Source organism: Phocoena phocoena, chromosome 14 (assembly GCF_963924675.1).
Source record: "Phocoena phocoena chromosome 14, mPhoPho1.1, whole genome shotgun sequence".
NCBI classification, from domain to species: domain Eukaryota; kingdom Metazoa; phylum Chordata; class Mammalia; order Artiodactyla; family Phocoenidae; genus Phocoena; species Phocoena phocoena.
In genome coordinates this window covers 63,592,672-63,619,816 of record NC_089232.1, presented here as the reverse complement: position 1 = coordinate 63,619,816, position 27,145 = coordinate 63,592,672, and the positions used below count along the sequence as shown (strand labels likewise).

Genomic DNA, 27,145 nt, shown 5'->3' with positions numbered 1-27,145 from the left:
TCCAATGGCTTCCTCCTGGGATTTCTTCCATCTTTGAAGGAGCAGATTTTTTTTTATTAGTTAATGGCTTATTATTATGTGCACTTGGGGTGAAGCACAGTGTTTAGCTACAACATGGTCTGATGTTCCCCGACACGCCAACAGCTGAGTTTGGATGATTCTGTAAGCCAGTGATTCTTATTCCCTTAAAGACCCCCACTTGAAGTGCGTTGGAAGCTGTCGTGGAAAAAAAAAACAAACACCAGTATCCTAGCACTTAGGGAGAATCTCTGGGTTAGGAAATGATGCAAGGAGAAAAACCTATAAAACAGAGACCTTTCAGGAGAAGATGTTTAGGAGGAATTAGCTTCCTCGACTTCTGTCGTTATTCTCCACATGATAAAATGCCTAACATTTTGCTTTTTCTGTGTGTGTGTGTGTGCCATGCATGGAGCCTCAACCAGAGACTTGCTTTAATGAACAAGCAATCTCTTATAATTCACTTATACACAAATACACATACTAATCCCTTAAAAACTGAATTGCTGATTTGGAGTTTGGGGTTAATCTGGGCGGTAGGCCTGATATGTTACCCTAAAGTAGAGTCCTTGGATAGAGGAGCAGAGTAAGTGTAACAGGGATGGTGCCTAAGGTGGTATCACTACCCTGGATATGAGGGCGAAGTGGATACCAGGGAGCGAGTGTGGACAAGTCAGCACAAGGGGCCAGTGTCACCGTCTGCCAATGTCCAGGGTTTGGGGAAACTCTGCCCTGCTTTAAATGGCCCTTGTTCTTGGGATCTAGAACTAACCTTAATGCGATTAGTGTTATAATTAATCCCTACCACGTGTAAAATAGGCTCTTGTGAGTTGACCTGACGTCGTTTCTATGGAAATATGTGTTGTGAATTCCAAACACTTTGGTTGGAGAAGAAATTTTGGAGCAAAATCCTTGGTGAGCTGATTATCCTAGAACTATGTATATGTTCTTAAGATTATACAACTTATATAGAGAGACAGACACACACCCATATGCTATATAATTGATGGTCAGTCATTCCAGAAACTTATCCTTTTGGGGGTAATAACCATACTCATAAATTTTCTTTTACTTTTCTTCTGTGACCTTTAATCTTTCATAGCTGACTTGCACAGACTCCAGAAAGTGAGTAGGAGGAGGGAGAGGAAAAGACTCAAACTTCTCCCTTTTACCACATTTTTAGTAGTCTTGGGCAAACCTGGCCTTATTAGAGGAACTAAGTTTTGAAGCCTTAGGGAGGTCTCCTCTGCTCCCCTCAATCCTCTGCTCCACCCTCCAATTCACCCATATCCTTTTTTCGACTGTTTTCACTTTGTTGAAATTCTACCGCTACAGCAGTGATCAAGTCGTGTACAAATGCCCCTGAGAGGATGGAGATACCTGCTTTTATTAATAAGGCAGGCTGACGTGTATTTTGTGTCTACTCTGAACCAGACGTTTAGCATATGATATTTTGAGTCTATACATTGAGCTTGTCACCTATAAGTGAGGGAGTTACTGAGGCTCAGCCAGTGTATGAGTTAGCATTCTCTCCAGAGAAATGGAGCCAATAGCGTGGGTGGATGAGAAGGGATTTTTAGGGAATTGGCTCACATGAATGTGGAGGTTGGCAAGCCCCAATCTGCAGGGTAGGCTGGCAGCCTGGAGGTCCTGGGAACAGCTAATGTTGCAGCCAGAGTCTGAAGGCTGTCTGCTGGCAAAATTCCTTCCTCCTCTGGGGAGATTAGTCTCTTTTTCTCCTAAGGCCTTCAGCTGCTTGGATACGGCACACCCACATCCTGGAGAGTCATCTGCTTGACTCAAAATCTACTAATTTAAATGTTAATCTCATGTGAAAAATACCTTCACATCAACCTTCAGACCTGTCTTTGACCAGCTATCTAGGTTCCGTGGCCCAGTCAAGTTGACACATAAACCATTGCAGCCAGTCAAGGTGACTTCCCTAGGTTATACTGCTGGCAAGTGGTGGACACACTATGTGAGCCCAGGTCTGTCTGGATCTAAAAACCCTTGCTCTCTTCACTGTGCTGTAGTGCTTTCATTGAATCAGGTTGTTTCTTGTAGCAGAGATGTCAGTCGTTTTGTGAGAATGCAAATTTAGCTCTGAGCGGGAAAGGAAGGTGATTTGGAAGTGCCAGGTGCTAGAGGAGTTGGGTAAGGGAAAGGCAAATCGGGAAAAGCTCATTTGGACAGTGATGCAGTAGAGAAGAGCTTTTGTTGACATGGGGAATGAACAGAGGTGACCATCAAGCTTGGTCTATTCAGCAGTGTGGACTTGGCCTGGAACTGGCTCTGTAGAACATTCTCCATGCACATTTACTCTAGAAAATGATCTTTGTGAAGGCAGGGACGTGTCTTTCTTATTCTCATAATTGCCCTATGTGCCCAGTAGCTGTTAGATTAATGAAGTCTCATCTACTAAATTTATAGAAGAAGAATCAGAATGAGGACTTAGGTATTGGATGACTGTGGGCGGATGTGCTTTTGCGATGTTTCCTGAGGGGTTGAGGATGTCATCTGTTCCTTCTCTGGTGTGCTGTCTGGCTGGACCGGGGGCCTTGTGTGGCATTTCCAGTCAGAAGCTGTCCTCTGCCTCCCATTTGCTGGTCGCTAGCCTAGGATGAGACCAGACAGGGCCCTGCAGGCTCTCACGGTCCTCCAAGCAAGAAGAGTGATTGCTGATTTGTAGTATCTACTATGTTCAGTTCCTGATTTTCCATGATACCTGGCTATTTACCAAATTCTGCCCTACAACTACCTCTCTTATGGCTAAATACAGGACAACAAATGAGGTAGTGATTGTGACAATTAGGTTTTATAGTTAGGTTTATTTGGGCAGGTTTATTTTGGTTGAAATTATTTGTTCTCACTCACGCACACATAGTTGATTTTCAACACTCACTAAAATGGAAGAAGGGACCAGACAGAGACAGAGACGTTTGATGTCCTGACTCGCAAACTCATTTGGTCAACTGACCCTAAATCAAGAAGGGTAATGCCCTACATCTGGACAGATTTATTCTGAAGTATGATTTCTAATCCAAACTTTTAGGTTCATTTTACTATTATGTGAAATGTCGAACTGGTTTTTGTCGTTTCTTGGGTGACGTCAGGCCTTATCTCTCTGCTTCAGCGGATACCCCTGTGATCTCTGAGGAGAAAGGGCCCTGTTACCGACTTGTCAGTTCCGGAAGGCAGTGTATGCACCCCCTGTCTGTTCATCTCACCAAGCAGCTCTGCTGTTGTAGTGTGGGCAAGGCCTGGGGCCCACACTGTGAGAAATGTCCCCTTCCAGGCACAGGTAAGACATGCCCCGCTGTGCGCTCACATTCATCCCCAGCCACACAAGCACACAGGATGATTTGGGCAGCTTGGGTTATTTGTGGTTTCTGACTTTAAAATTAGTTATTAATAATGCGATGTGTTTTTATCCCTTTTATAAAAACCATGACCATACGAGGTTGAATCAGTGGGAAAAATGACATGCAAAGAGCTTTTCCCATTTGTATGTAACATTAGACTTTCTTTTGGATGTTAAGAAAAGCCATTGCGTTTTATCCCTAGCTTCTAGGGCCCTAAGTCTGTTGTTTGAAAGTGTGGAGAGACCAGAAGGCCCTGTTGGACTTGCACTTTCCTGATGATTGCTCACCGCCTGCACAGCGACTAGACCTGGTGCAGGTTAACTCTTTCACTCATGTATTGAACAAGTGCCTCTGAGGTCCTGTTAAGAACATTGTGCTTGATTTCTCCAGTTGGAAATGGAGAAAATTATATTCACTATGAATATAATTGATTGAATTTATGCTATGAAGATTAATAACTCAAGGGCAGATCCTGCCAAAGCTCCCATGAACTTCTGGGTGGGGGCTGAATATTAAGAAGTGATGATTCTTTATCCTTCAGTTGAGTACATAATGGCCTAATGCCCTGAAAGTCTAAATTTATCTAAGTGCCTTGCTTATACCAGGGAGTCACCAACTTCTCAAGCAGGGTCAAGTAGAGTTAAAGAGAAGAGAAAGAAATATGCCTGCAAATACTGGGCCTGATATTATCAAAAAAGGAGTGGCCCCAATTTCACTGGCATGGGGTAGGCCTAAAAAAAGTCTACTCAGTTTCTTGTTCCATAAGGTGCTTCCCACATAGGGAAGTGTATTAACTCTCACAGGGCCATTTAATGTCTTAAGCCTATAACTTGCACTGTTGCAGACAAGTTTTAAATATAAATTTAACTATCGTGAGCCATGTTTGTTGATGGCTAGGATCAGAAAGAACTGGTAAAGCAGAAACGGTATAATGTTGATGGTAGTTTGGTTTACTGGGTAACTTGACACATCTCCAGAAGGCCCTAGTATCCTCCTGTGGGATCTGATCCTCTCAGTATTAAAAAGTAATAATCAGTTAAATTCATGATCTTGATAATTCACAGACCCACTTTAAGTTCAATTTTGATAGCTTTTGTAACCGTTACATGAAGCATAAATCATGACGGTGAATGTAACAGCAGAAGACTTTTCCATAAAGTGCAGTAACTAAGTTTGAAAATAATATAAAGATAAAATTTTGGCACTTAACCAGTTTTTGGATGTATGGTGATTTTCATAAGAGTAATGTTTAGTTCATTTATTCTTCAAATATTTGATAGAAAAACATTTTTGCTAGAAACATCTATTCTTCCACATGAAAATTGTATTTCATAGTTAAACATAAAAATGAGGTTCTGCCATTTAATGTGTGATCCTTAGAAAAACAAATTTTAGCATGTTTTAAGGAGTATTTGGGGGTTTTATTTTTACCGAGAGCTAATTTTAGGTCCAGAACATCAAGAGGAGATCTCTTGTTCAGTGGAAGTGAAAAGTGACTTATTTTACTTTCAGTTTTAAAAGTAGAAATAAAAACGTGGACCATGAGCTCCTTGGTGTCTGCATTTGGTAACTTGCCTCCAGCGCTGACACCAAAGGGTTTAGGTGGATCGTTCCTCCTCGGGCCACACACTGCCTTGCCTCTCTTGTCTTTCCCCTTGACTCATTCCTGGCGATTATGCGATGGAGGCTAGCAAATCTCAGGTCCCCAGTCAACCTTTTTTTTTTTTTTTTTTTTTTTTTTAAAGCATACAAAACCACCTTCCTGGCGGGAATAGCAGTTCCAGTGCATAGAATATTTCCTAGCCCTCAGGATAATTCGACCAGTTGGTCATGGTCAGGCTTTTGCTCACTTGTCATCCCTCTCCTTGAAAATACCTACATTCTAACTTGGCGTGTCCTTTTTTCCTTTATTTCTACCCGTCATCTCTTTAGCATGTGTATTTCGCTGGATTCCTTTTCACCATCTTGAGAATCTCTCTTCAAAGCCACTTGCCCTGTTTCAATCCTTCTTAACCAGCCTCCCCATATCAGCTGATAACCTCCATCCTGGCTGAGTCCTTTGGTTTCTTCAACTGGAAACAAATTAGGATGATTTCAGCACCTCATTTCCCTCAATAGTGATTTCTTTTTCTTTTTCAATCTTCTTGCTAGTCATTTAACTTAGATGTTACTGAGTTCCTGGTTAATAACTAGTGAAATTAGACCAAAGCAAGAGGGAACAGTCTGATTTTTGCTGATATTACACTCCCCCTGAGATATATATAATATATATAGTATGTTCTGTACCTAAAAATCTAATGTATTACATATATTTTATGTGTGTAATACATGATATGATATAGAATATTAAATAGAAAATATGATATGTATGCTATCTCCTAATTTGTAGCTGACATATGTTAATATATATAAAATATGTGCTCTCTATATGCTATATATATATATATATAAAATTCTGATTGGGTAGGATAAGGAATTAACAGATGGAGAAATGTTTAGTCAAAGAAAGGGTTGGGTTTTTTCTGTAAATATGCAAGTTTGACAGAAATTCAAGCATTTTGCATCTGTTTTTGAAGTTTTTAAATGTAACTATATTAGTGATGATTTATTAAGAGATATTCATCATGCTGTTTTCCTCTGTATAAGTTTGCACTTTTAGATTTTTAAAAGGAATATTTTCCCATCCCAAATCTAGCTGCTTTTAAGGAAATCTGTCCTGGTGGAATGGGTTATACGGTATCTGGCGTTCATAGACGCAGGCCAATCCATCACCATGTAGGTAAAGGACCTGTATTTGTCAAGCCAAAGAACACTCAACCTGTTGCTAAAAGTACTCATCCTCCACCTCTCCCAGCCAAGGAAGAGCCAGTGGAGGCCCTGACCTTCTCCCGGGAACAGGGGCCAGGAGCGGCAGAGCCAGAAGGTGAGAGTGGAAATGGATCGCGGACCTAGCCATCTGTCTGTGGGTCTTTGCTTTGGTTTCCCTGCTTATAACCTCTAGAACAGGGGTTTTCAGCCTCGGCACTATTGACAATTTGGGGTGGAGAGTTCTTTGATGTGAGGGGCTGCTCTGTGCATTGTAGTATGTTTAGCAACATCCTTGGCCTCTAACCCCTAGAAGCCAGTGGCACCCTCCCCCTCCCAGTTGCTACAACCAAAAAGGTGTCCACGTATCACTAAGTGTCCCCTGAGGGCAGAATTACCCCTGATTGAGAACCACTGCTGCGGAGTAGTATGTACCTAGCAGGTGGCAGTATTCCACGGTCGTCTCAGGACATTGTCTTGTGTTTGGGAGCTACTTTTTCTTGGTGTTTATTCCTGGAGAGTGATTCACATTTTTCAGGGAGTAGCCTGAATTCACTTCTGTGTCTACAGGGCCATTTAATAAATACGTATTTACTTTAAAAATTGGAATCCATAGACTTTAAAAAGTTAAAGTGTCAACTGAGCGTCCATGAAACAGAGTCTCACAGGCAGTCAGGGATAAGGGGAAGCAAAGTGAAGAAAGACAGGATCAATGAAAGAGATCTTGGAGATCACCTAGTGAAGTCTTTTAATTTACATTTTGAGAAACCAAGACTTAGAGCAACTGACTTGCAGATGTCATACAAAGAGTATGTGATATGACCAAAGAGCACATTTTTCCGAGGAAGTGGTTAAGGCCGGCTACTCCAGAGGGAGACTGGAGACAAGGGGCTTTGACTCTCTGGTTCGGAAAGAGGGCTTATCTATCTCCGTCTCTCCATAGAAACCAGCATGTCCAATACTTTGAATATCTTTGTCACCACAAAAGTGCTCACCCCAGATGGGAGGAACAAAAATCTTAGCTTTGTGTGGAATAGGGATTGGCTTTAATAAAGCTCCTGTTGGCCTTTCACACTTGATTCTTAGGTCAGAATTCAGGGTGTCCATTTATGGGTTTTGTGAGGGGAGAACGTGCCCAGGTTAGTGAGGCGCTGGGAGCTTGGCAAGGAAGAGAGGTCTCTTTTCAGGACTCTGAACCTCTGTGTGTTCTAGCCTATTTTGTTCCCCTCTCTCACTTGCTGCATTTCTCCTTGGTTAGGCAGACGAGGTAGGACCTCACCTAGAATTGACAGTGCTGGCCAGTTTGCTCCTGTGCACTTGGCCAGATGTTTGCACCTTCTCCGTCTTGGCACAGGCGGGAGGAAATGGGCTGTGGTCCAGATTCTGCCTCAAGAGTTTCTTGGTGGTGGGTTAGACAGGATAGAAGGTTAGTTGACTTTTTCTAACCACAAGAACATCGCAGCAGTGGTAACAATCTGGTGCCCTGATTGGTTTTACAAGTTAATGCATCTACCTTTTATACTAATGTTTATAGAGACGTTGACTCATGAGAAAAATCCCTGTGATTATTGATCTAAGGCTTAAGGACTAATTCTACATAATGATTTTTGAAAAGTGTTTCAAAATAGAAAGGCATAATCACTCCTGCCACCACCCTATAATAATGTCGATGATGGTGTAACCTGTGATTTGTTCAACATACTGATGCTAATCTCTCATTGGATCTTGCTGGCTTGTGATTTTTTTCATGATCTTGTTAGCATATCTTCCTGAAAATGCTCACAGGGCTTCATTAAAGATCACTACGCACTAAGAATGCAGCACCCTTTCTTTGGTGTCTTATTGAAATAGGGTGTTCTCTTTTAACAACAGTGGCATCAGAAAGCATTTGAAACATTATTTATTATGTTAAGGATAAGTATAATGAATATGTTTGTTTTCCAAGGTGTGGGAAGTTCTACAAAATTGAGATTAGGCATGAAACAATGTACCAGGAAGTGTTGCCTCCTTTAACTTTTTTAGTTAGCAAGTGAGTTCGAAAGAACTTCATCACATCTGCTACCTGATCTCCTGTAATTGAGGAATGACATAGCACAGATACTTTTCCCCTGTCAGTCGTGTAAAATTCTCCAAAATGGTAGATGACCATAATTCTGCATTTGATTTAGTTTGATTCTTAATCCTGTTGGAGACATACTGAACTTTTGTTGCTTTTTAGAAAATGAAATATTATGTAGTGGACTGTCTTAAATTGTACTAATGTCCTTCTTTCTTTTTTGATTTTAGTGGCAACTGTACCTCCTGAGAAGGTAATTTATTCATTGTTTGCAAATCGTCTTTTGTTACCTACAGAATGACTTTCTTCTAGATTATGTGTGATGTTTTAAGACTTAAATACAGTAACATGTCTATTATGTATTATTTGGTTTAAGGAAATATAGCATTCATTCAGTAAATATTTATTGAGCACCTACTGTATAACTGGCACTACTCTGAATGTTAGGAAAACAGTAGAGAACAAATCAGACAAAACTCCTTGTTCTCATGGAACTTAAATCTAGGGAGAAAAAAATGATAGGACTGATGGGAATCAGGGGCTTAAATGAAATTCAAGGAGTCAGTTCATGGCCTGGACCATCTATGGAAAGAAAGGTTCTGACATGTTTATGTAATTGTGTATTCTCAGAGTGCATATATATACTGAGTGATGTACTTCTTAGTTCAGCTAATATTTGACGTGCATGTTTGAGTTAAATTGGAGTAGGAGCAGAGCTTACCCTTGAAATTTATAATCAAATGCTGGGATATTGCTTCTTTAAACTTTTAGAGAAATTTTAATCTTTTTTTGGCGCCAGAAAAAGGCTATGAATTGTGAGATTTATCAGTAGAAAATACTGGCATTTGCTGGAGCTCTGGCCTATTTATGTAATATTGAATATTTCTGAATATTTCTTTATTGGTAACATGAAAATTAGGTAATTATTAAATGTTTATACATTTGTGTAGTGTTCATTCAGTTGGCAAGAATGCAGTAATTATTAGGATTTAGATGGGTCATATACTTACGTGAATTATTATAGGTAGTTTTTTAACTCTTTAGCTTATAAATAGGGGGATAGAATAACGTAAGTGTTAAAAGTGCTGAAAGAATCCAGAACAAAGGAACGATTTTAGACTGATAGCATCCAATAAGGAAAAATGTTACATTATATTGACCCCAAAAGAAGTACAACAGATATGCATATTTCACATACATATTTGCAGCTCTTGGGTAGCATTTCCAAAGATCAGTGACGTACAGTAGTTTGCAATTTTGTTGATTTTGAATTTCGTTCTGGGTGATGAGTGGGAGGAATCCTTTAGCCCATGAGTGGGCCAGCCAGCTCCCTGACAACCTCATCGTATCTGATTTTGTCCTCCTCTGTTTATGATTGAGTTTATGGTAACTCTCATAAAGGATCTGAAAGAGGGCCTGAGAATTTGCTTGTGTACTTTTCCTGCAGTTTATATGGAGAGGAGGCAGTGGGGAAAATGCAGCCATAGGCTTTGCGGTCTTGACTTTTTGCAGAGGTCTCACGATATTAAACATTGATGAAGAGAAAGCAGGGTGGTCCCTTGATGGGAAATTACGTGCGCATAGGTGCAGTGGAGGGAGGGGACAGCAAGAGATCAGTTAGGGGAGCAGTGGAGACTCCGTTAGAAAGAGAACTTGGTGGGGGGGGGACGCTGCTTTGGAAGGCTTGGAACACCAAACTGCAGTTGCAGTCGGTGGGGAAATACCCTCCTCCTCAACTGGACCGTACTTGTCAAGTGGAGAAGTGACATTGGTTAGGAAGTAGGAAGTCGGCCGCCCCATGCTGCTGGGGGCGGGGAGTCGAGGGGCAGGTGTGGAATTCTGTCTGTAAGCTGCGGGAGTGGAGTCACATCTGGTCATGGTCTGCTCCTTGCTAGCATTGACCATGGGCTGCAGGGGGTGGGCTGCAGTTGAGACTGACTGGGGTCACCTTTTAATAGATAATAGAAAAGCTAGTCTGTATTCTTAAGAAGAGGAGGAGACTCACCGGACAGGAAGCGTCTCGGAGACAGTCGGCGACCGGACGGCTCTAGGTGAGACAGAAGCCAAGCAGGAGGAGGAAGTGGAGGGGTCAGCTTTTGAAATACTTCAGTCATGACGAAAAGAGAAGCAGAGGAGCTGATAGAAATTGAGATTGATGGAACAGAGAAACCAGAGTGCACAGAAGAAAGCATTGTTGAACAAACCTACACTCCAGCTGAATGTGTAAGCCAGACCATAGACATCAATGAGCCAATAGGCAATTTAAAGAAACTACTAGAACCAAGACTGCAGTGTTCTTTGGATGCTCGTGAAATTTGCCTGCAAGATATCCAACTGGATCCAGGACAAAGTTTATTTGACCAAGGAGTAAAGACAGATGGACCTGTACAGCTTAGTGTACAGGTAATTTCTTACCAAGGAATTGAACCAAAGCTAAACATCCTGGAAATTGTTAAACCTGCAGAAACAGTTGAAGTAGTTATTGATCCAGATGCCCACCGTGCCGAAGCAGAAGCACATCTTGTTGAGGAAACTCAAGTGATAACTCTCGATGGCACAAAACACATTACAACCATTTCAGATGAAACCTCAGAACAAGTGAAGAGATGGGCTGCTGCTCTGGAAGGTTATAGGAAGAAGCAAGAACGTCTTGGGGTACCCTGTGATCCCATACAGTGGTGCATAGACCAAGTCCTGCATTGAGGGGTTTGGGTAATGAAGGAATTCAGCATGACCGATATAGACCTCACTACGCTGAATATTTCCAGAAGAGAACTCTCGTCTCAACCAAGAAGATTTTTTTCAGCGGGTTCCTCGGGAAGAAATTCTCTGGAGTCATCTGGAACTTCTTCGAAAATATGTATTGGCAAGCCAAGAACAACAGATGAATGAGATAGCTACAGTTGATCAACCTGTGCAAATTATTCCAGCATCAGTGCAGTCTGCTACACCAACAGCCATTTAAGCTATAAATAGTAGTGCAAAGGCAGCTAAAGTACAAAGAGCTCCAAGGATTTCAGGAGAAGATAGACGTTCACCTGGGAACAGAACAGGAAGCGACGGCCAAATCCAACTGTGGCAGTTTTTGCTAGAACTTCTTACTGACAAGGATGCTCGAGACTACATTTCTTGGGTTGGTGGTGAAGGAGAATTTAAGCTAAATCAGCCCGAACTGGTTGCAGAAAAATGGGGACAACGTAAAAATAAACCTACAATGAACTATGAGAAACTTAGTCGTGCATTAAGGTATTATGATGGGGACATGATTTGTAAAGTTCAAGGCAAGGGATTCGTGTACAAGTTTGTCTGTGACCTGAAGACTCTTACTGGATACAGTGCAGCAGAGTTGAACCGTTTGGTCACAGAATGTGAACAGAAGAAACTTGCAAAGATGCAACTCCACGGAATTGCCCAGCCAGTCACAGCAGTAGCCCTGGCTACTGCGTCTCTGCAAACAGAAAAGGATAATTGAGCCCAGGACCTTTTGGGAGTCCAAGGTCTTTCTTCAATGTTAGAGCAAGTATTGCTCTTACCTTTATTACTGAATTTGAATCTTCTTTTATTTCTAGACTGTACAATCAGATGTATGATTTTTTTATATGTATTTCATACTCTTGTGGGAAAAAAGGGGGAAATGTGGGAAAAAGTAATAAGTGCTCAATGTTTCTAGAAGACGCATCACAGCAGGATTAACTGAGATGGGGAGAAAGAGGAAGCTTGAGAGGTCGATTAGATGACCACAGGAAACAGAATGAGAGAGTGAGTGCACACGAGGGTAATGGGGGCTATGGATGTGGAAAAAGATGAACAAATATAAGGAATAGTGGAAATGAGCAGGGCTTGGAATGAGGAATGAAAGAGGGGGTACTAAAAAGTGACTTTAAACCTGGACAGGTTAATGACTGTGGCGTTAATAGAAATGAAGAAGGTGGAATCAGAGCCTGGATGCTTTGGGGAAGGGATGGGTTTGAGGAATTTGTGGAATATCTAAATGGAGTTAACCATATAAGCACTCATGCCTACACAATTGGGTCTTTGATGACATACTCAGGCAGGATATCTATTTTATCAAAAACGGAAAAGGTGATAAGGTAAAAGGGAAACAGAGGCCAGGGGAGTGAGCTTTCTGGAAGATGACAGTGATTAAAGCAAGGAGTGCTTTAACCAGGAGTGGTGATGTGAGCGCTCTGGGCCCACAGTGGTGTGAGTGAGGTCTCAGATCCTTACCTAGCCCGATTGTTCAGTCTGCAGGAGCCCTAAGGAGCTGTAACTGGAAAACTGAGCCCTGGGTGCCAGTCTGTTTCTTTGCTTCTGGCCCAGAGGACAGGAGTGGTCAACAGGATGTGTGAGGTGTTCCTCCAGGTCCCTATTTTTCTGTTGCTGTTTGACTACCAGTATTCTGAGAGGTGGAGCTGTAAAGTTACTGTAATGACTGACCGGCTTACTGTATTTTAATGTATTGTGTTCTTTGTTATGGCACACCTGTATCCATTACTTAATCTGCAAAGTGTGACTGGTCATTTTATTTGGGCAGAAGCCACACGTGAATGAGGTGATGGTGGAGTTCTCCTCTGGGGTCAGTTTTGCCTTGTTCCAGACCAAATGTGGGCCCCTGAGCCAAGGCATTCGTTTAAAATATCTGAAGAGACCTTTTGCTTTGGGCCCCCCGGGAAATGGGTGAGGGTGTGTGCACATATCAGCACTGCTGGGAAAACTCAAGGGCTTAGTATAGTAGCAGCACAGCAATGGTTCATTTTTTTAAATTTCAAGCAATTGCCAAAGTTTTTGTGTACCTGTGATATCTGTTGCCTTTCTAAGAGTAAAATTTATAAAAATAGTAATATGTGGAAACTAAAAATTCCTACTTTCTGTTTTCTTCTTTTTTTCTTTTTAATACAACCATCTAGGAAATACCTTCATTGGATCAAGAGAAAACCAAACTTGAGCCTAGTCAGCCCCAGCTCTCTCCAGGCATTTCCACTATTCACCTGCATCCACAGTTTCCAGGTAGCCTGTGTTGATTTGTGCTGTTTGTAAGAGTACTCTGAATAAAAGAGTAAGATGAGGATTTTTTTGTGTCTTTGGTTTTAAAGTTTTAATCAGGAGAGTTCCTAAGTGAAATGTGAAGTACACTTATGTATATTAATATACTCATATAATGTTAGCATAAGTATGGTACAGTCAATCCTTCTTTATCCGTGGTTTCACTTTCTGCGGTCAGCTGCAGCCCAAAAATATTAAATGGAAAATTCCAGAAGTAAACAATTCATACATTTTAAATTGTGCATTGTTCTGAGTAGCATGAGGAAATCTCGCGGCGTGCTGCTCCATCCTGCCTGGGACGTGAATCATCCCTTTGTCCAGTATCCATGCTCTATATGCTTCCTGCCCATTAGTATAGGAAAAAACATAGTATATGTAGTGTTTGATACTATCTGCGGTTTCAGACATCCACTGGGGAGGTCTTGGAACATATCCCCCTCAGATAAGGGGAGACTACTATATTATTAGTATTATAATGATAAAATTTTTTCACTATTTTCTGTGGTCAGGAGTAGTATATATTATTAGAACATTATTGAGGTTCATCATGTGATGAAGGGTCATTTTTCTTGGCTTCCAAATTGCTCTCAGATTTTCTTGCTAAATGTTGAAACCAGGGCTACAGGCTAATACCATGAGCTTTAGGGACCCATAGCTGTTCCTATATCCAAGAATTACTGTGGTATGTTGTTAGATTAAATTATGCTTGCATTTTGAAATGGGATCTCAATGCACATAACAGCCTTTAATTTTCATTTTATTCCCTCCTTCCTCGTGTAGTAGTGATTGAAAAAACATCACCTCCTGTGCCTGTGGAAGTAGCTCCTGAAGCTTCAACATCAAGCGCCAGCCAAGTCATTGCACCTACTCAAGTAACAGGTAGGTGCAGTATTGATGTCACAGAGCCTGTGGAGGAGACGTGGATATGAACTTCATTTTAAATGTAGTGTCAAAGCTGTATCACATTATCACAAGATTGCTCATGGCAGAGTTAGTCATAAGAGCAAATATTTGGAAATAATCTAAATACTGTTTAAAGGAGGAATATGTTTAAACAAGTTATGGTACATATGCAGTGGAATATCACATAGCTATAAATGTTTTAAAAGTATTTAATGTTGTAAGGAGATGCTTATGGCAAAATATTAAGAAATATAGAACACAGTGGTTCCAATTTTATTTTTTAAATGTTTACAAACAGAAAAAGTTCATCACAGTGTTTAACCATCCCCAGTTGTTAGGATCATGGATAACATTTATGCTCTCCAATATATTTTTATATATTTTAAAATTCTTTATAGTAAACATATATTATTTTAATCATTAGTGACAAATTATAAAGATTTATCATAATTTGTAACCAACCGCCTAAAAGTTAATATCCTTAATGTATAGTGAGGTCTTATACATCAGCAATAAAAATGCTGATAGAAAAATGGAAATAATGTAATCAGGTAATTCATAGATAACATACCAAGAAACACATATGTAATAGGAAATTTCAACTTTACAAGTAGTCAAAGAAATGCAAATTAAAATGAGAATTCTTTATTCTTAACAAATTAGTATTTAATTTTTACTAGAGTGAAATTGAGGCTCTCACACATAGCTGAAAGGAATGTAAACTAGTTCAGCTTTTCTGGAAAGCACAAACTGGCAATATGTATCAAGAACTTTAAAAAATCTTCAAGACTTTTAAGTCAGTATCCCATATTAAAATAACTAGTATAAGGAAATAACGTCCCTGCAAACTGTTGTTATGGTTTATATAAATGGACGCTTACCACAGCACCATGTATAATAGAGAAATAGAAAAAAAAACCTAAGTATTTAACTATAGGGAAATAGATAATTATGTCTACATTGAAACAGTATGCTACCATCAAATATTACAGTATTTTTGAAGAATTTTTATTAAAATCTCTCAGAAAATGGTCACAAGATATTGTTAAATACAAGATGAAGTATATAAAAATGAAGGATACAGTGTATTAAACCAAATATGTATAGCTGATTCACTTTGCTGTACAGTAGAAACTAACACAACATTGTAGAGCAGCTATACTCCAATAAAAATTTAAAAACAAAGAAACACAAGGATTTACTGTATAGCACAGGGATCTATATTCAATATCTTGTAATAACCTATAATGGAAAAGAATCTGAAGGAGAATATAAATATATGATTGAATATAAATATAAAAAAAAGACATATGTACATTGAGAAAATGCTAGAAGAAAATACACCAGGTATTAGCAGTGATTATTTTTTGTGGTGGGGTCTGAGACGTTCGGGTGTTGTTTCATTTTAGAATTTTTTGTGTATTCCACATATTCTTGTGTGGAAATATAGTATTATAATCAGAGAAAATATCACTAAGATGTATCACAGCAGCTTAAGTTCCTGATGTCATTGCAGGATGAGGCTGGCAATGAGGTTGGCAGGAGAAGCTAATAGAGGAGTTTGCAGCCTCCCTTAGAATTTCACCTCTTCAGAAACATGACATGCATCATTTCCAATAGACATGTGCTTGGCTAGATGTGTTAATTAATGGAACTGTGGTGATCATTTCACAATGTATATATATTAAAATATCAAGTTGCACACCTTAAATACATACAGCTTTTATATGTTTTAAAAAACCAAAAACTTTTACCCATTTTCTCAAAATTGTGGATGTAATTTCTCTTAGATACTTGAACTGATACAGCAGACTAGAAAGTGTTTTTAAAAAGCACGCCTGCCCCAAGGTGAAATGCAGTTGACTAAGTAGTGCAGAGTCGCATCATGGACCCAGCAGTGTGTTTTCACCTACTTCAGGGATACCCTCAAGGTGCAGCTGCACCCAGAGCCATGGTCTTCCCACGTGAATGCAGGGCAACTGCTCTTTGGTTTTACTATAAATGCCGAGTAAAGTGTTATAGAAATGTTAGCTATTCTAAATATTTCTAGTGATATGGTGAAATGCTAGTGATTTTTTTTTAATGGCTGTGGCTAAAATTGTTATTCTCTGTTCTGAAGTCACATGTATGTCTACCCACTTTATTAATCCCATCTATGAGAGACTCTGCTATGCAGTGCAAGGCATACAAACATGTTATATACCATCTTGGTCAGGGAGGATCTTCTCATTGTTTATATCAGCATTAAAAAGAAAAATTGCAGTCTGTCAGTGCAAAAGTTCTTTCAAGTACTGTTTCCATTTTCCAATGTGAAGACATACTTTTGTGCCTTTTTAACAATGGCTGACTTCAACCATCAGACTTCTTGCAAACTAGCTTTGTAGAGGTTAAGTTTGGCTGGATAAAGGTAGTTTCATCATTTAAATGCAGGCCTGTGAGGAATAATAAATAGCAGTTACTCAGCTTCAACTGAACTGCGGAGCTGACTGAAAGAAATGAAAGTAGCTGTGCTATATGAAGTTGTTAGAAGACAGCTTAATTTGAGTTTGGCAGAGATACAGGGCTAACATCTGCTATCCCATGTTTGAAGCACAAATATTTCCTTCCAGGAAACAAGTGACATTGAAATTTTATTTTCATGCAGCATTTGTAGGTGCTCTGACTTCATATAGTAAAAGAATCTTTCTAAAACAATCCATGGGGAGAACATTGTAGATAGTCTTTGAATTTAAATGGCTTGCAATTTTTGGAGCCATACTACATGATCTGTAATCTACACTAGAACAAGAGGACTGTTTTGTATCAAATTTAATTGAAATCAAAATATAGATGTTCCCATTGGTTTTGATAAGAGAGCCAAACATGTAGATTGAAGGAGCAATCTGATCATTTCTTTCTGTAACATTAGGCAGTGGTTTTTTTGTTTTGTTTTGTTTTGTTTTCCCCTAGAACACAAAGGAGGTAGATGTTTGTCACTCTTAGTTTCATCCATACATTGAAGAAAGGAATAGAATAATAAGTAGGTGCCTAAAATAAACAAAATAAGCTCCACATTGCTCGACGATGATATCTTTATGATGGTGAGATTGGAAGTAGCCTTTGCAGATTTCATCAGACTCACTTTGACTTGCAATAATTATAAAGTGAGCCACATATTTGCAGGGAATAAGTGTGATACTTTCCACTCTCAGCAGCTCAGTTGGTGGTTTGCAATATTATTGGTATACTGTTTCCAAATAAATGATACATTTCAGCATATAAATTCTTGATTTAGCATAGTATCTTAATAGCTCAAGGATAGGTTGGAAAATCAAACCTTTATTTCTCTGGCGAGTATTTACAAAGTGGAAACATCTACTTCAGTTGTTGTGGGACAGTTTATGCTCTTTGTGGGGCAGTTAGGAAGCCAGGGCATTTCTGTAAACCTTTCCATGAGTTGACATTTGATGCCTTCCTCCAGCTCTTCCTAAACTTTCTCCATGGCCCTTGCAGACCAGCCAGAAATTATTCTTTGACTTTCAATGACTGCTTTGTGTAAACCTTTGTAATCATCATGGCCCAAACATTATAACAACTATTTTGCTCATTGGATCTTTTCCAGAACTCAGAAATGACCACTTTATAAAAACCTTTGTCCCTGAAGCATATTACCAGTATCATGACAGCCTCAATAAACTATGTACGCTAATGGAAGGTGAACTTTTTCCATGTTAACTCATCATGCTTTAATATTTCCAGGTCTGTTTATTTATTTATTTTGAGTAATCACATGATGAGGAAAAAAGCTATAGGTCAGCATACTCATTTTCATATTTTGTCAAAAACTCTTTTCCATTTAATTCTTAAAAATAAAGACACCAAACTCTTAAATCCACCACTGGCCTTTTTGCCGGGATAAATAGAGCATTTGGTTTTCCACTGGCTTTTGGTCATGGCTCTTCTTCCAAATTCTAAACGGGCTCCCGGGAAAGAAACAGTAAGGTCCTTGGCCCAGTGCAGGTGAAGCTGTTTCAGGGGCCACATGTAGTAGGAAAGCATAGGGTGGTCCTGCAAACCCGGGGAAATGTGATAGGTGTAATGAAGGAGGATACCTGGAAGAGTCCAGTGGGAGCAGTCTCTTGATCTCTGGGAAACCAAACATGCTTTAGAAGAGAAGGCATTATCATTAAGCAGAGTGCCCGGGAGGCCAGTAATTAGTGCTTCCTGTGCGAGGCTTTGCCATATTCCCAGTGCTTGTGTTGACGCTATCAGCATGTACAGAGAAATGTATGTTTTGACCTGAACTGATCCTTTCCATGGGAAGAGGCTCACAAGCCCATGTGTGAGTGACCTCTTAGAAAAATGTAAAGCATAATGTCTGTGCCCCACAAAACACAGAGAAAGCCAGCAGCTTTTTTTCAGTTTTAAGACAATACCCTCAGGACTTGGCTTTCTGTATAACTTATACGTGATCAAGAATGAAAGCGGGGCTTCCCTGGCGGTGCGGTGGATGAGAGTCCACCTGCCGGTGCAGGGGACACGGGTTCGTGCCCCGGTCCGGGAGGATCCCACATGCTGCGCAGTGGCTGCGCCCGTGAGCCATGGCCGCTGAGCCTGCGTGTCTGGAGCCTGTGCTCCACAACGGGAGAGGCCACAGCAGTGAGAGGCCCGCGTACCGCAAAAAAAAAAAAAAAAAAAAAAAGAAGACGAAGAAGAATGAAAGCGTAACAGACAAGGAGGGAAAGCATGGGAAGAGGTGGTGGGAGACATATTTTTAAAGTTTTAAAATAGGAGTAGCAGTAATTTACTTTTTACCTTAAAAATAGTATTGATCAGTTTTTTTGGTTCTTTTTTTTTTTGAGACGTGGTTGACATAACATTATATAAGTTTAAGGTATACAGTGTGTTGGTTTGATACATTCGTATATTGCCCTATGATTACTACAAAAGCATTAGCTAACACCTTTATCATGTCACATACTTTTCCTTTTTGTGTGTTGAGAACAGTTAAGATTTAATCCTTAGCAACACTGGAATTTATAATACAGTATTGTTGACTATAATCTGGTAAATTTTTTGATGAGTAGTAAAGAGAAAGCAGAGGTGTTTCGAAGTTGTTATGGCTTTCTTTTTTTGTTTAATTTAGAAGGGTGGAATCCTCCTAGCAAATGGATAAAAGGTATCTCTGAGGACAAACTGATAAGTTACACTCATCACTCCTATATTAAAAAAAAAAATGGGGCAAACAGTGTAGAAATCAAGTATACGTTAGTAAATGTCCCTTCGTTCCTTTGATGTATCTCTTAGTACCCTCTAGTGGTGTCAGAGTAACATTTTCTTACATACGTTAGTACCAACTGGGATCAACATTTTCAAGCTGCATCTTTATATACTTAATCTGAGGTAATCAACTAAAAATCCTCAAGCTTTCCTCATAACTATTTCAACCTCATAGCTTCCATTTAAGATACTAGATTGGAAGGAAAGGCTATTATTATTCATTTCTTAAGACTAAGGAATTAAAATTCTTAAACATTTCTCCTATCTTAGATCTGACTTAAGAAGAAAAGATCTAAATATTGGCACACTGGTATAGGAATGTATCTCATCTGAATTAAGCATCACATATTTTTGAAGACTTTTGTTCACACATGTAAAAAAATCCATCCTAAAGCTATACCTGAAAGGACAAATAAATATTTGGTAATCAACAAATTGGTATGTGTGGGGCTGGGGGTGGGGCAATGAGTACTGATCAAGCCTTTCCTGAAAACCCCAGATGTACAGCCTTTTAATTCTGAATTCTTGTTCCTAGTATATTAAGTCATCTTCTAATTTTTCTTTTTGCAAATCTGATCAGTATGTCTTTTCTGTTTTAAGAAAATGGCAGATAAGAACATAATGGAAATAATTACAAAGAAAATCAAGAAATCTAAATACCAATAATTTTCAAAGACGGCATCTACCTACATTAAGAATAGCTGGTTAAAGATGTGCTTCTCACACTATTCTACTAAAGAATTCTTAGAAACAGAGAAGGGAGTGCTTACCTGAGGGTCTAGGAGTAGAACCTGGAGAAGATTACCTTTTCTACCTTCAGATTTTTGTGGCACATAAAAATAATAATTTTTTAAGAAAGACTTTTCTGATTATAGAAGTAATTATACCTGTTCATTGTAGAAATTTTGAAAAATACAGAAAAATATAGACAATACAAATCCCCATAATTGTAACACTTAAGATTTATTTCCTTCCAGTCTTCTTTTCTGTGTATAAAATAATTTAGATCATATCCTATATTATAATTTGTACCTAACTATATTTTCTTAATAAGCATTATCCTATCCTGTTAATGATTATATAATGATCTATGCTACGTATGTATCATAATTCATTGTTTTATGTTGTTAGTATCAGTCACTTAAGTCTAGGCAATCATGTTAATCACCCATGTTTTTTTAGCCTTTTGGATTATTTTTTCTGTAATTTGATATTATACTGACTATAAACAATCTATTTTTCTGATAGTGAATTAGCATAAATAGGCTCACTAAAGGTATAAGTAACTTGTAAATGTGTGGTTTTTTCATAATCCAAGTGATTTGGTGCAAAATACTGCAGCTCTGTAGTCATATGCGTCCTTATAAACCCTAGCAACTTTTCAAATGACTTGCATCGGTTGTCTTAAAATCACAGCACAGTGAATAACACTTGATGAAAAATGAATGTGGTTTGGGTTTTGGAGAGCAACCTCAACCCCAACTTAGGTCATTTCCATAGGGAATTTTTGTTAAAACACTGTTTTTCACATCTTTCTTCAGAATTCACAGTGGGTTATCGGTGGCAGTAGCATGCCTGTTTTTCTTTTCCTTCAAGCCATAGATTTCTCTAACAAAGGTGTGATTTAGCTTGTCATGCTTGAGGCCCCGTCTTCCTCCACTGGGCCACTTGGGCTCATCCATGGTCTCATCTGTTTTAAGCGTTGTTTACTTCGTGATGACAGTGAGATAATAGCCCAAGGTAGTTATTATAAATGTGCTGTTTCTTTGTTATCTATTCTTAAATGACTTCAATAGGAACAACCACAGTAATCAGTTAATAATGGCTAACTTTTAAATTTTTTTATTTATTTTTTTATTTTTGGCTGCGTTGGGTCTTCGTTGCTGCGCGCAGGCTTTCTCTAGTTGCAGTGAGTGGGGGCTACTCTTCGTTGACGTGGGTGCTCATTGTGGTGGCTTCTCTTGTTGCGGAGCAAAGGATCTAGGTGTGCAGGCTTCAGTAGTTGCAGCACGCGGGCTCCGTAGTTGTGGCTCACGGGCTTAGTTACTCCGTGGCATGTAGGATCTTCCCGGACCAGGGCTCGAACCTGTGTCCCCTGCATTGGCAGGCGGGTTCTTAACCACTGCGCCACCGGGGAAGCCCAATGATGGCTAACTTTTATTGAGCACATATAATGTGCCAGGCATTGAGCTACATGCATTATTTAGGTTAACTCTTTAGAACTTCACGCTCTGAAGTTGGTGCTCTGGTAATTCTCATTTACACAGACAGAAAAGTGAGGCTTAGATTGTTTAAGTAACTTGCTCTTTGTTACAGAGCTAAGAAAGGGCAGCGAGGTTGGTACCTGTACTGTCCTCCAAGGCTGGGCTTCTGACCACCAGCTGTGCCCCCCGCCCCCCACTATTCTATTATACATTCTTACAAAGATCATTGAAATCAACAGACTGTCTTGGAGTAATTCATCTCAGGTCACCTTTGAGTCCTCAGGTCCTCTTGGTAATAAAACACGCCGTGATGGCCTTCACCCACTGGGAGCTCCTCTCACCTTGCCTTGACCACGGCCTTGTCTATGGGTGGAGTGAGGACTCGGGGCTCATCTTCTCAGGCTTCATAGAAGAAGCCAGTCTCATGCAGGAATCAGGAGGAGAGTGAGGGAGGAATTGAGCAGAGAAGATTTGGAAGAAGATTCTGTACTAGTGTAAATAAAATATGCTCCTGTTGAAATTGGCAAATGAAGAGTAAGTTGCATCCAGAAGTTCTGCTTTGATTAGAAGTGGTAAATCTTTCTGGAGAATTAATGAGAAATTTGGAAGGAGGTTGAATATAGTTTTTGGAACTTGAATTTGGCCTGCTAACAAATAGAAAGTTACCATCTATTTCTTATCAGGAGAAATCATGTGATTGGTCCATCATTCAAAATGAACTGGAGTGGATAGAAACTCATTGATGGGCCATCTTGGAAATTCACAATTGACTATAACGTTTTAACATGGCCTCTTTCTGAATTTCCACCTTCTCCAGTTCATCTTAGAAGTTGTTTCATTAAGAATTATTCATGACCTTGGCTGGGACTAACTGATCAATTATGGAATGATGATCATCGGTAATCAAATGAATTTATACTTGATTTTAGAGTATAAAATTTTGTTTTCTAATTGCATACCTGGCAATAAGGTAATCAGGAAACACAAGTAATGGTTTGCAAGTAGCAATGGAATCTTTGTTTATATCTGTTTTTCCCTACATTTTTTTATTTTTAAAGAAATCAATGAATGTACTGTGAACCCTGATATCTGTGGAGCAGGACACTGCATTAACCTACCGGTGAGGTATACCTGTATATGCTATGATGGCTACAAGTTCAGTGAGCAGCAGAGGAAATGTGTTGGTAAGAAGAGACACTTTTGGTAGATGAGATTATTAAATATCAGATATTTGCACATAAAGAACATTTTTTTTATTATGGGGAAAATGTTATTGTGTTTAACTTTTTTTAAATTTTATCCCTGAGCTAAGGGTACTCAAAAAGAGGTTCAGTAAACTCCTAGGAGGCTCTTACCACTTGGTTCAATGCTACCTACCTTACCAAGTGTAATACAATTACATAAAGGTGGAATAACTTCCCAAAGCCTTTCAGGTAAAGAATATAAAATTAAGAGTTCTAGAAATAGCTATCTACAAACATATTTAGCAAAACAAATTCATATATTCTGCAGTAAAGAATTATGTTCATCTAAGTTCATAAAATTTGATTTTTAAAAGGGATTTCTATATTGAAAATCAGTATATGCTGACACAAAACTATTTATGAAGTAGGGATCTCATATATGCTTCTTTGGGGAAAAAAATGAATCTCTAAAAGGGGTGTAATAGTGTTAAGTAAGTCATTTTAATGTGTTAACACTAAATTTAATATCTTTTTTTTTAGAAAAAGAAAATTCAGCACTAAGAGTTATAAGGCAGATATAGAGCAACAAAGGCATATACCTAGTTAAACCCACTTTAATATGCTAAATGCCATTACGCAGATGTGACTTTTGCCATTTTGTTTTGCGTATATATGCGGGGTGAGGTGTGAGGGGAGCATCCACCTGCTCCGTAACATGGCTCTTTCTCTTGAATCTGTACACATTAGATGTATTATGTTTAGAACCCCAGCACATAAAGTTGAAAAGGGCAGTCGGTTGAGATGATTCAGTCTCGCTTTACCCAAGTGCACAGCGAAAGAGTGCCTGTCCCAACATTTCTGACTGTCTCTGCTGAGCTGGCCTGGGAGTTGCACAGTGAATTCCAGTGCTGACATGACCCCAGTTATCAGGCAGGTCCTTTTGTGGTGACCTAAAATCTTTCTCTTTGAAACACCTATGTCAGGGTTGTAGCTTGAGCTTTCAAAGCAGTACACCGTATGTGTATTCCCTTTTCCCAGTAACAGCCCTTCAGGTATTCAGGAAGACTGATTGTGTCTCCTTTTACTGTTTTCCTCACTTATAAAGGTTTGTGGGACACAGGGGTTGGTGTGCTGGTATTTCATGAACAGAGAGACTGAGAATTTCATGCTAGACTACACTAATCCTTTTATCTGTCTTTTTGTTAACAGATATTGATGAATGCGCTCAGGCCCAACACCTCTGCTCCCAGGGACGCTGTGAAAACACTGAGGGAAGTTTCTTGTGTATTTGCCCAGCGGGGTTCATGGCCAGTGAGGAGGGTACTAACTGCATAGGTAATGACAGTGTTCTTTCTGATGCATAAATTCCCACATGCGGGTTTCTAGCTCCCCTAAGGTTCCATCAGTCTAGGGCTTATTCAGACAACCCCAAATTTATTATTAAACCCCTGTTACAACATAGTTATCTGCTAGATACTGGAAGATTAAAAAATGGAATTTTTTCCCCCAACAGTTTTGAATGAATAGTATCAAATGTCTGCAAAAACCAGAGGCGTTAAATGTTTCTTTTGGATTCGAGTAAATCAAAACCACTCAATTTTTTGGAACAAATCAAAGAGATGATAGATGTTAGGAATCAGTTGTTTCATTCTTAACATCGCACTAACCTGGGAGATGGGAGAGGTTTGGAATTATGTTTTGGGAAGTAAAACTCGACAGCGTTTTCTGCTTTGCGTAGATGTTGATGAGTGCCTGAGGCCAGACGTCTGTGGGGAAGGGCACTGCGTCAATACCGTGGGGGCCTTCCGGTGTGAATACTGCGACAGCGGGTACCGCATGACCCCCAGAGGCCATTGCGAGGGTGAGTCTGATGAGAGGATGGGAAGCCTGCGCCCCTTTGAAGTGCTGAGTGCACGTGACCGTGAAATGCAGGGCTGGGTCCGGAACCCAGGGCTGGCGGGCACCTGGCCTGGTACGAATTTTCCTTCACCACCGATCTGTGCAGGATACCAGCTCATCCAAGCTCTTGCTGCCTTCTGGGGTCACAGCCCCTTTGCCTTACTTCAGTGGCTCTGTCTGGGTCATTTTCCACCTTCATATGCTCTTTATTACTCATTTCAGTATCTGCCTTCTCTGGTACGTGGAGTGAAATCACTTTAGAACAATTAACTGCAGAGGATTTTAGTACAAACCCAGACTTCATTGTAGTGTCTGCATCATTCATCTGGGGGCATGGTGCAGGTGTCACCAGTGTGGACTTTTTGTTTTCGACCTTTTCGCCTTGTTCCATTCCTTTGTCTCAGCTTCTTTCTTTCGCATGTGTTCTGGGACTTGCTTGCAGACTGTCTACAGAAGTGCTGTCTGACCAGCTCCAAGTCAGATTCCAGCTGTGCTAGATAAAATTTCTTTCGTATTGACCCCAGCAATGGATTTGCTCCCGTTGTAAAAATGTTTTGAAAAGTTTTTAACTTTTCAAAATTAGAATGATTAACCATTGAGTATTTCTGCTCGTGCCTGTGTCCAAGTCACACAGGTACTTTTTGAAACCACCATGGTACGCTTTGAATAATTATTTTCGTGAAGAAATATGTTGAACCTCTGCTTAAATCTTGCCAAAGAAATGTGAGGGCGAAGGAGCAGGGGTCTCTGGGCACATTTTTGAGGATCCTGTCTGTAGGGATGGTGCTGGTTCTGTGGGGTTCCCTGCCCGGCTGCCTGACATTGAGCCTCTTTTCAGACGTGGCTGGGCCTCCAGCACTCGGGAGGGATGGGCCGGTTGGGGCAGGCTGCTCTCAGCTGTCTCTTGGCTCCTACGTGTTGGTTTTCTTCGTGGTTCTAATGACCAGGTCTGGAGGGAGAGCTCATTAGACAGTTTTTTGGCAGCCTGCACCTGCCTTTCTTGCTGGCCCCTTGCCTCAGCCCCTGAGTTATCTGGAGAGAAGTGGGGAGCGTTTTATGTTACTGCATCTCTGATCAGCTCCCATCGGAACACAGATATGAACTCTTCTCCTGACGGCTGAGGGCCATGGGACAGCACAGGTGTGAAGTGTCCCTACTTTCCTCTTACGGGGGACTCTCCCTCTGCTCTGGAGGTAGCTTGAGGATGGGGAGAGCACTGAGTAACTGTCTAACTTGGAGCCAGGTACGTAGCCCCTTCAAAACTTAGTTCTTCATCTGTAAAATGGGAACCATGCAGTGAACTTTCAGGCTTGTGTAAGTAAATGGGTGGTGCAGAATGTTGTATGGTGCCTGTCACCTTGTTAGTTCTCAAGAAGTGTTAGTTTCCTTAAACTTCCCCTTTCCCTGACTCGTTTTGTTTTTGCATAGATCTTCTCAGAACATCTGTAATTGTGGGAATGTTTAAAAAAAAAAAAAAAGGCATGGGTATGTCTGACAAGCATTTATTTGCAAAGCAATGCTCCTCCAGAAGGTCGAATATGGATCCTCAAGTTCTACACACAGACTCAGGACAGGAAGATAAGCTATTTAGGAATTACCAGAGCATAAGGATGGACAGTAGAAAGGAATAGAAAAGAAATTTGAAGATAAAGGAAATAAATGGAAAGCAGTTAGGAGACTATTCAGTGTATAGAAATTATTTAACAGAAATATCACCAGCATTCCCTGAGTAAATAATTATATACTTCTATCCCCATGAAAAGGCTTGAAATGAAGGAGTCAAATAATGTAGCTGTTTTCTCATTTCATCATGGACTAGAACCAAAGGTCCCCGGGCTTCTGGCTCACTGAAGATTTTCTCAGCTGTCACTGACAAAGTTGCTTTCAGACAGCGCCAGTCTCCAAGGAGTCTATTGTAGTTTACAGACGTTATCTCATGCATCCTTACTTTATTCTGTGAAGGTATTACCAGGCCGGTAGTCCCTCATTTACAGATGAGGGAACAAGCAAACAGAGGTGAGAGCAACAGGAAATGCAGGGATATTGTCTTGTGTTTCTCAGCATTGTACCTTATTTATCAAACCAGCCTATCTCAATGACCCTCTCTGACTTAGCAGTTGTAGTTCCATTTTTAAAATATCCCATACAGAGAAGGATGCTGTTTGGGAAATGAAACTGGCAAGCATCATCTTTTTGTAGAACAAGAAGTCCCAGAACATCTGACCTAAAAAAAAAAACACTGTGTGTCATTGTCTATTGGCAAGAATTTTTCACTGGTAGGAAAAAAAAAATTACAACACTGACCTGGTGCTTATTCTATAATAACATCTTTTACCTTAAGCATCTTTTCACACATGTCTAGTGATATATAATGAGAGATGATTTTTGAGAATTTACCAGAATGATGACCTC

General features: G+C 39.9%; 1 protein-coding gene and 1 pseudogene across 24 annotated transcripts in view; both read left to right on the top strand.

Moving 5' to 3' along the window:
• Nucleotides 1-27,145, top strand: part of LTBP1 (latent transforming growth factor beta binding protein 1) — a 428,310-nt gene that overhangs the window by 280,147 nt on the left and 121,018 nt on the right. For 5 of the 24 annotated variants that reach the window (XM_065891712.1, XM_065891716.1, XM_065891727.1 and 2 more), the window contains 8 exons: nucleotides 3,152-3,319; nucleotides 6,076-6,303; nucleotides 8,472-8,494; nucleotides 13,149-13,248; nucleotides 14,065-14,163; nucleotides 22,709-22,834; nucleotides 24,044-24,169; nucleotides 24,573-24,695. In XM_065891712.1, the coding sequence (XP_065747784.1) occupies nucleotides 3,152-3,319; nucleotides 6,076-6,303; nucleotides 8,472-8,494; nucleotides 13,149-13,248; nucleotides 14,065-14,163; nucleotides 22,709-22,834; nucleotides 24,044-24,169; nucleotides 24,573-24,695 (993 nt within the window). The remainder of the gene's footprint in view (nucleotides 1-3,151; nucleotides 3,320-6,075; nucleotides 6,304-8,471; nucleotides 8,495-13,148; nucleotides 13,249-14,064; nucleotides 14,164-22,708; nucleotides 22,835-24,043; nucleotides 24,170-24,572; nucleotides 24,696-27,145) is intronic. The other 19 variants (XM_065891732.1, XM_065891736.1, XM_065891733.1 and 16 more) reach the window with 9 other exon arrangements.
• On the top strand, nucleotides 10,354-11,713 carry LOC136134238 (GA-binding protein alpha chain pseudogene; annotated as a pseudogene).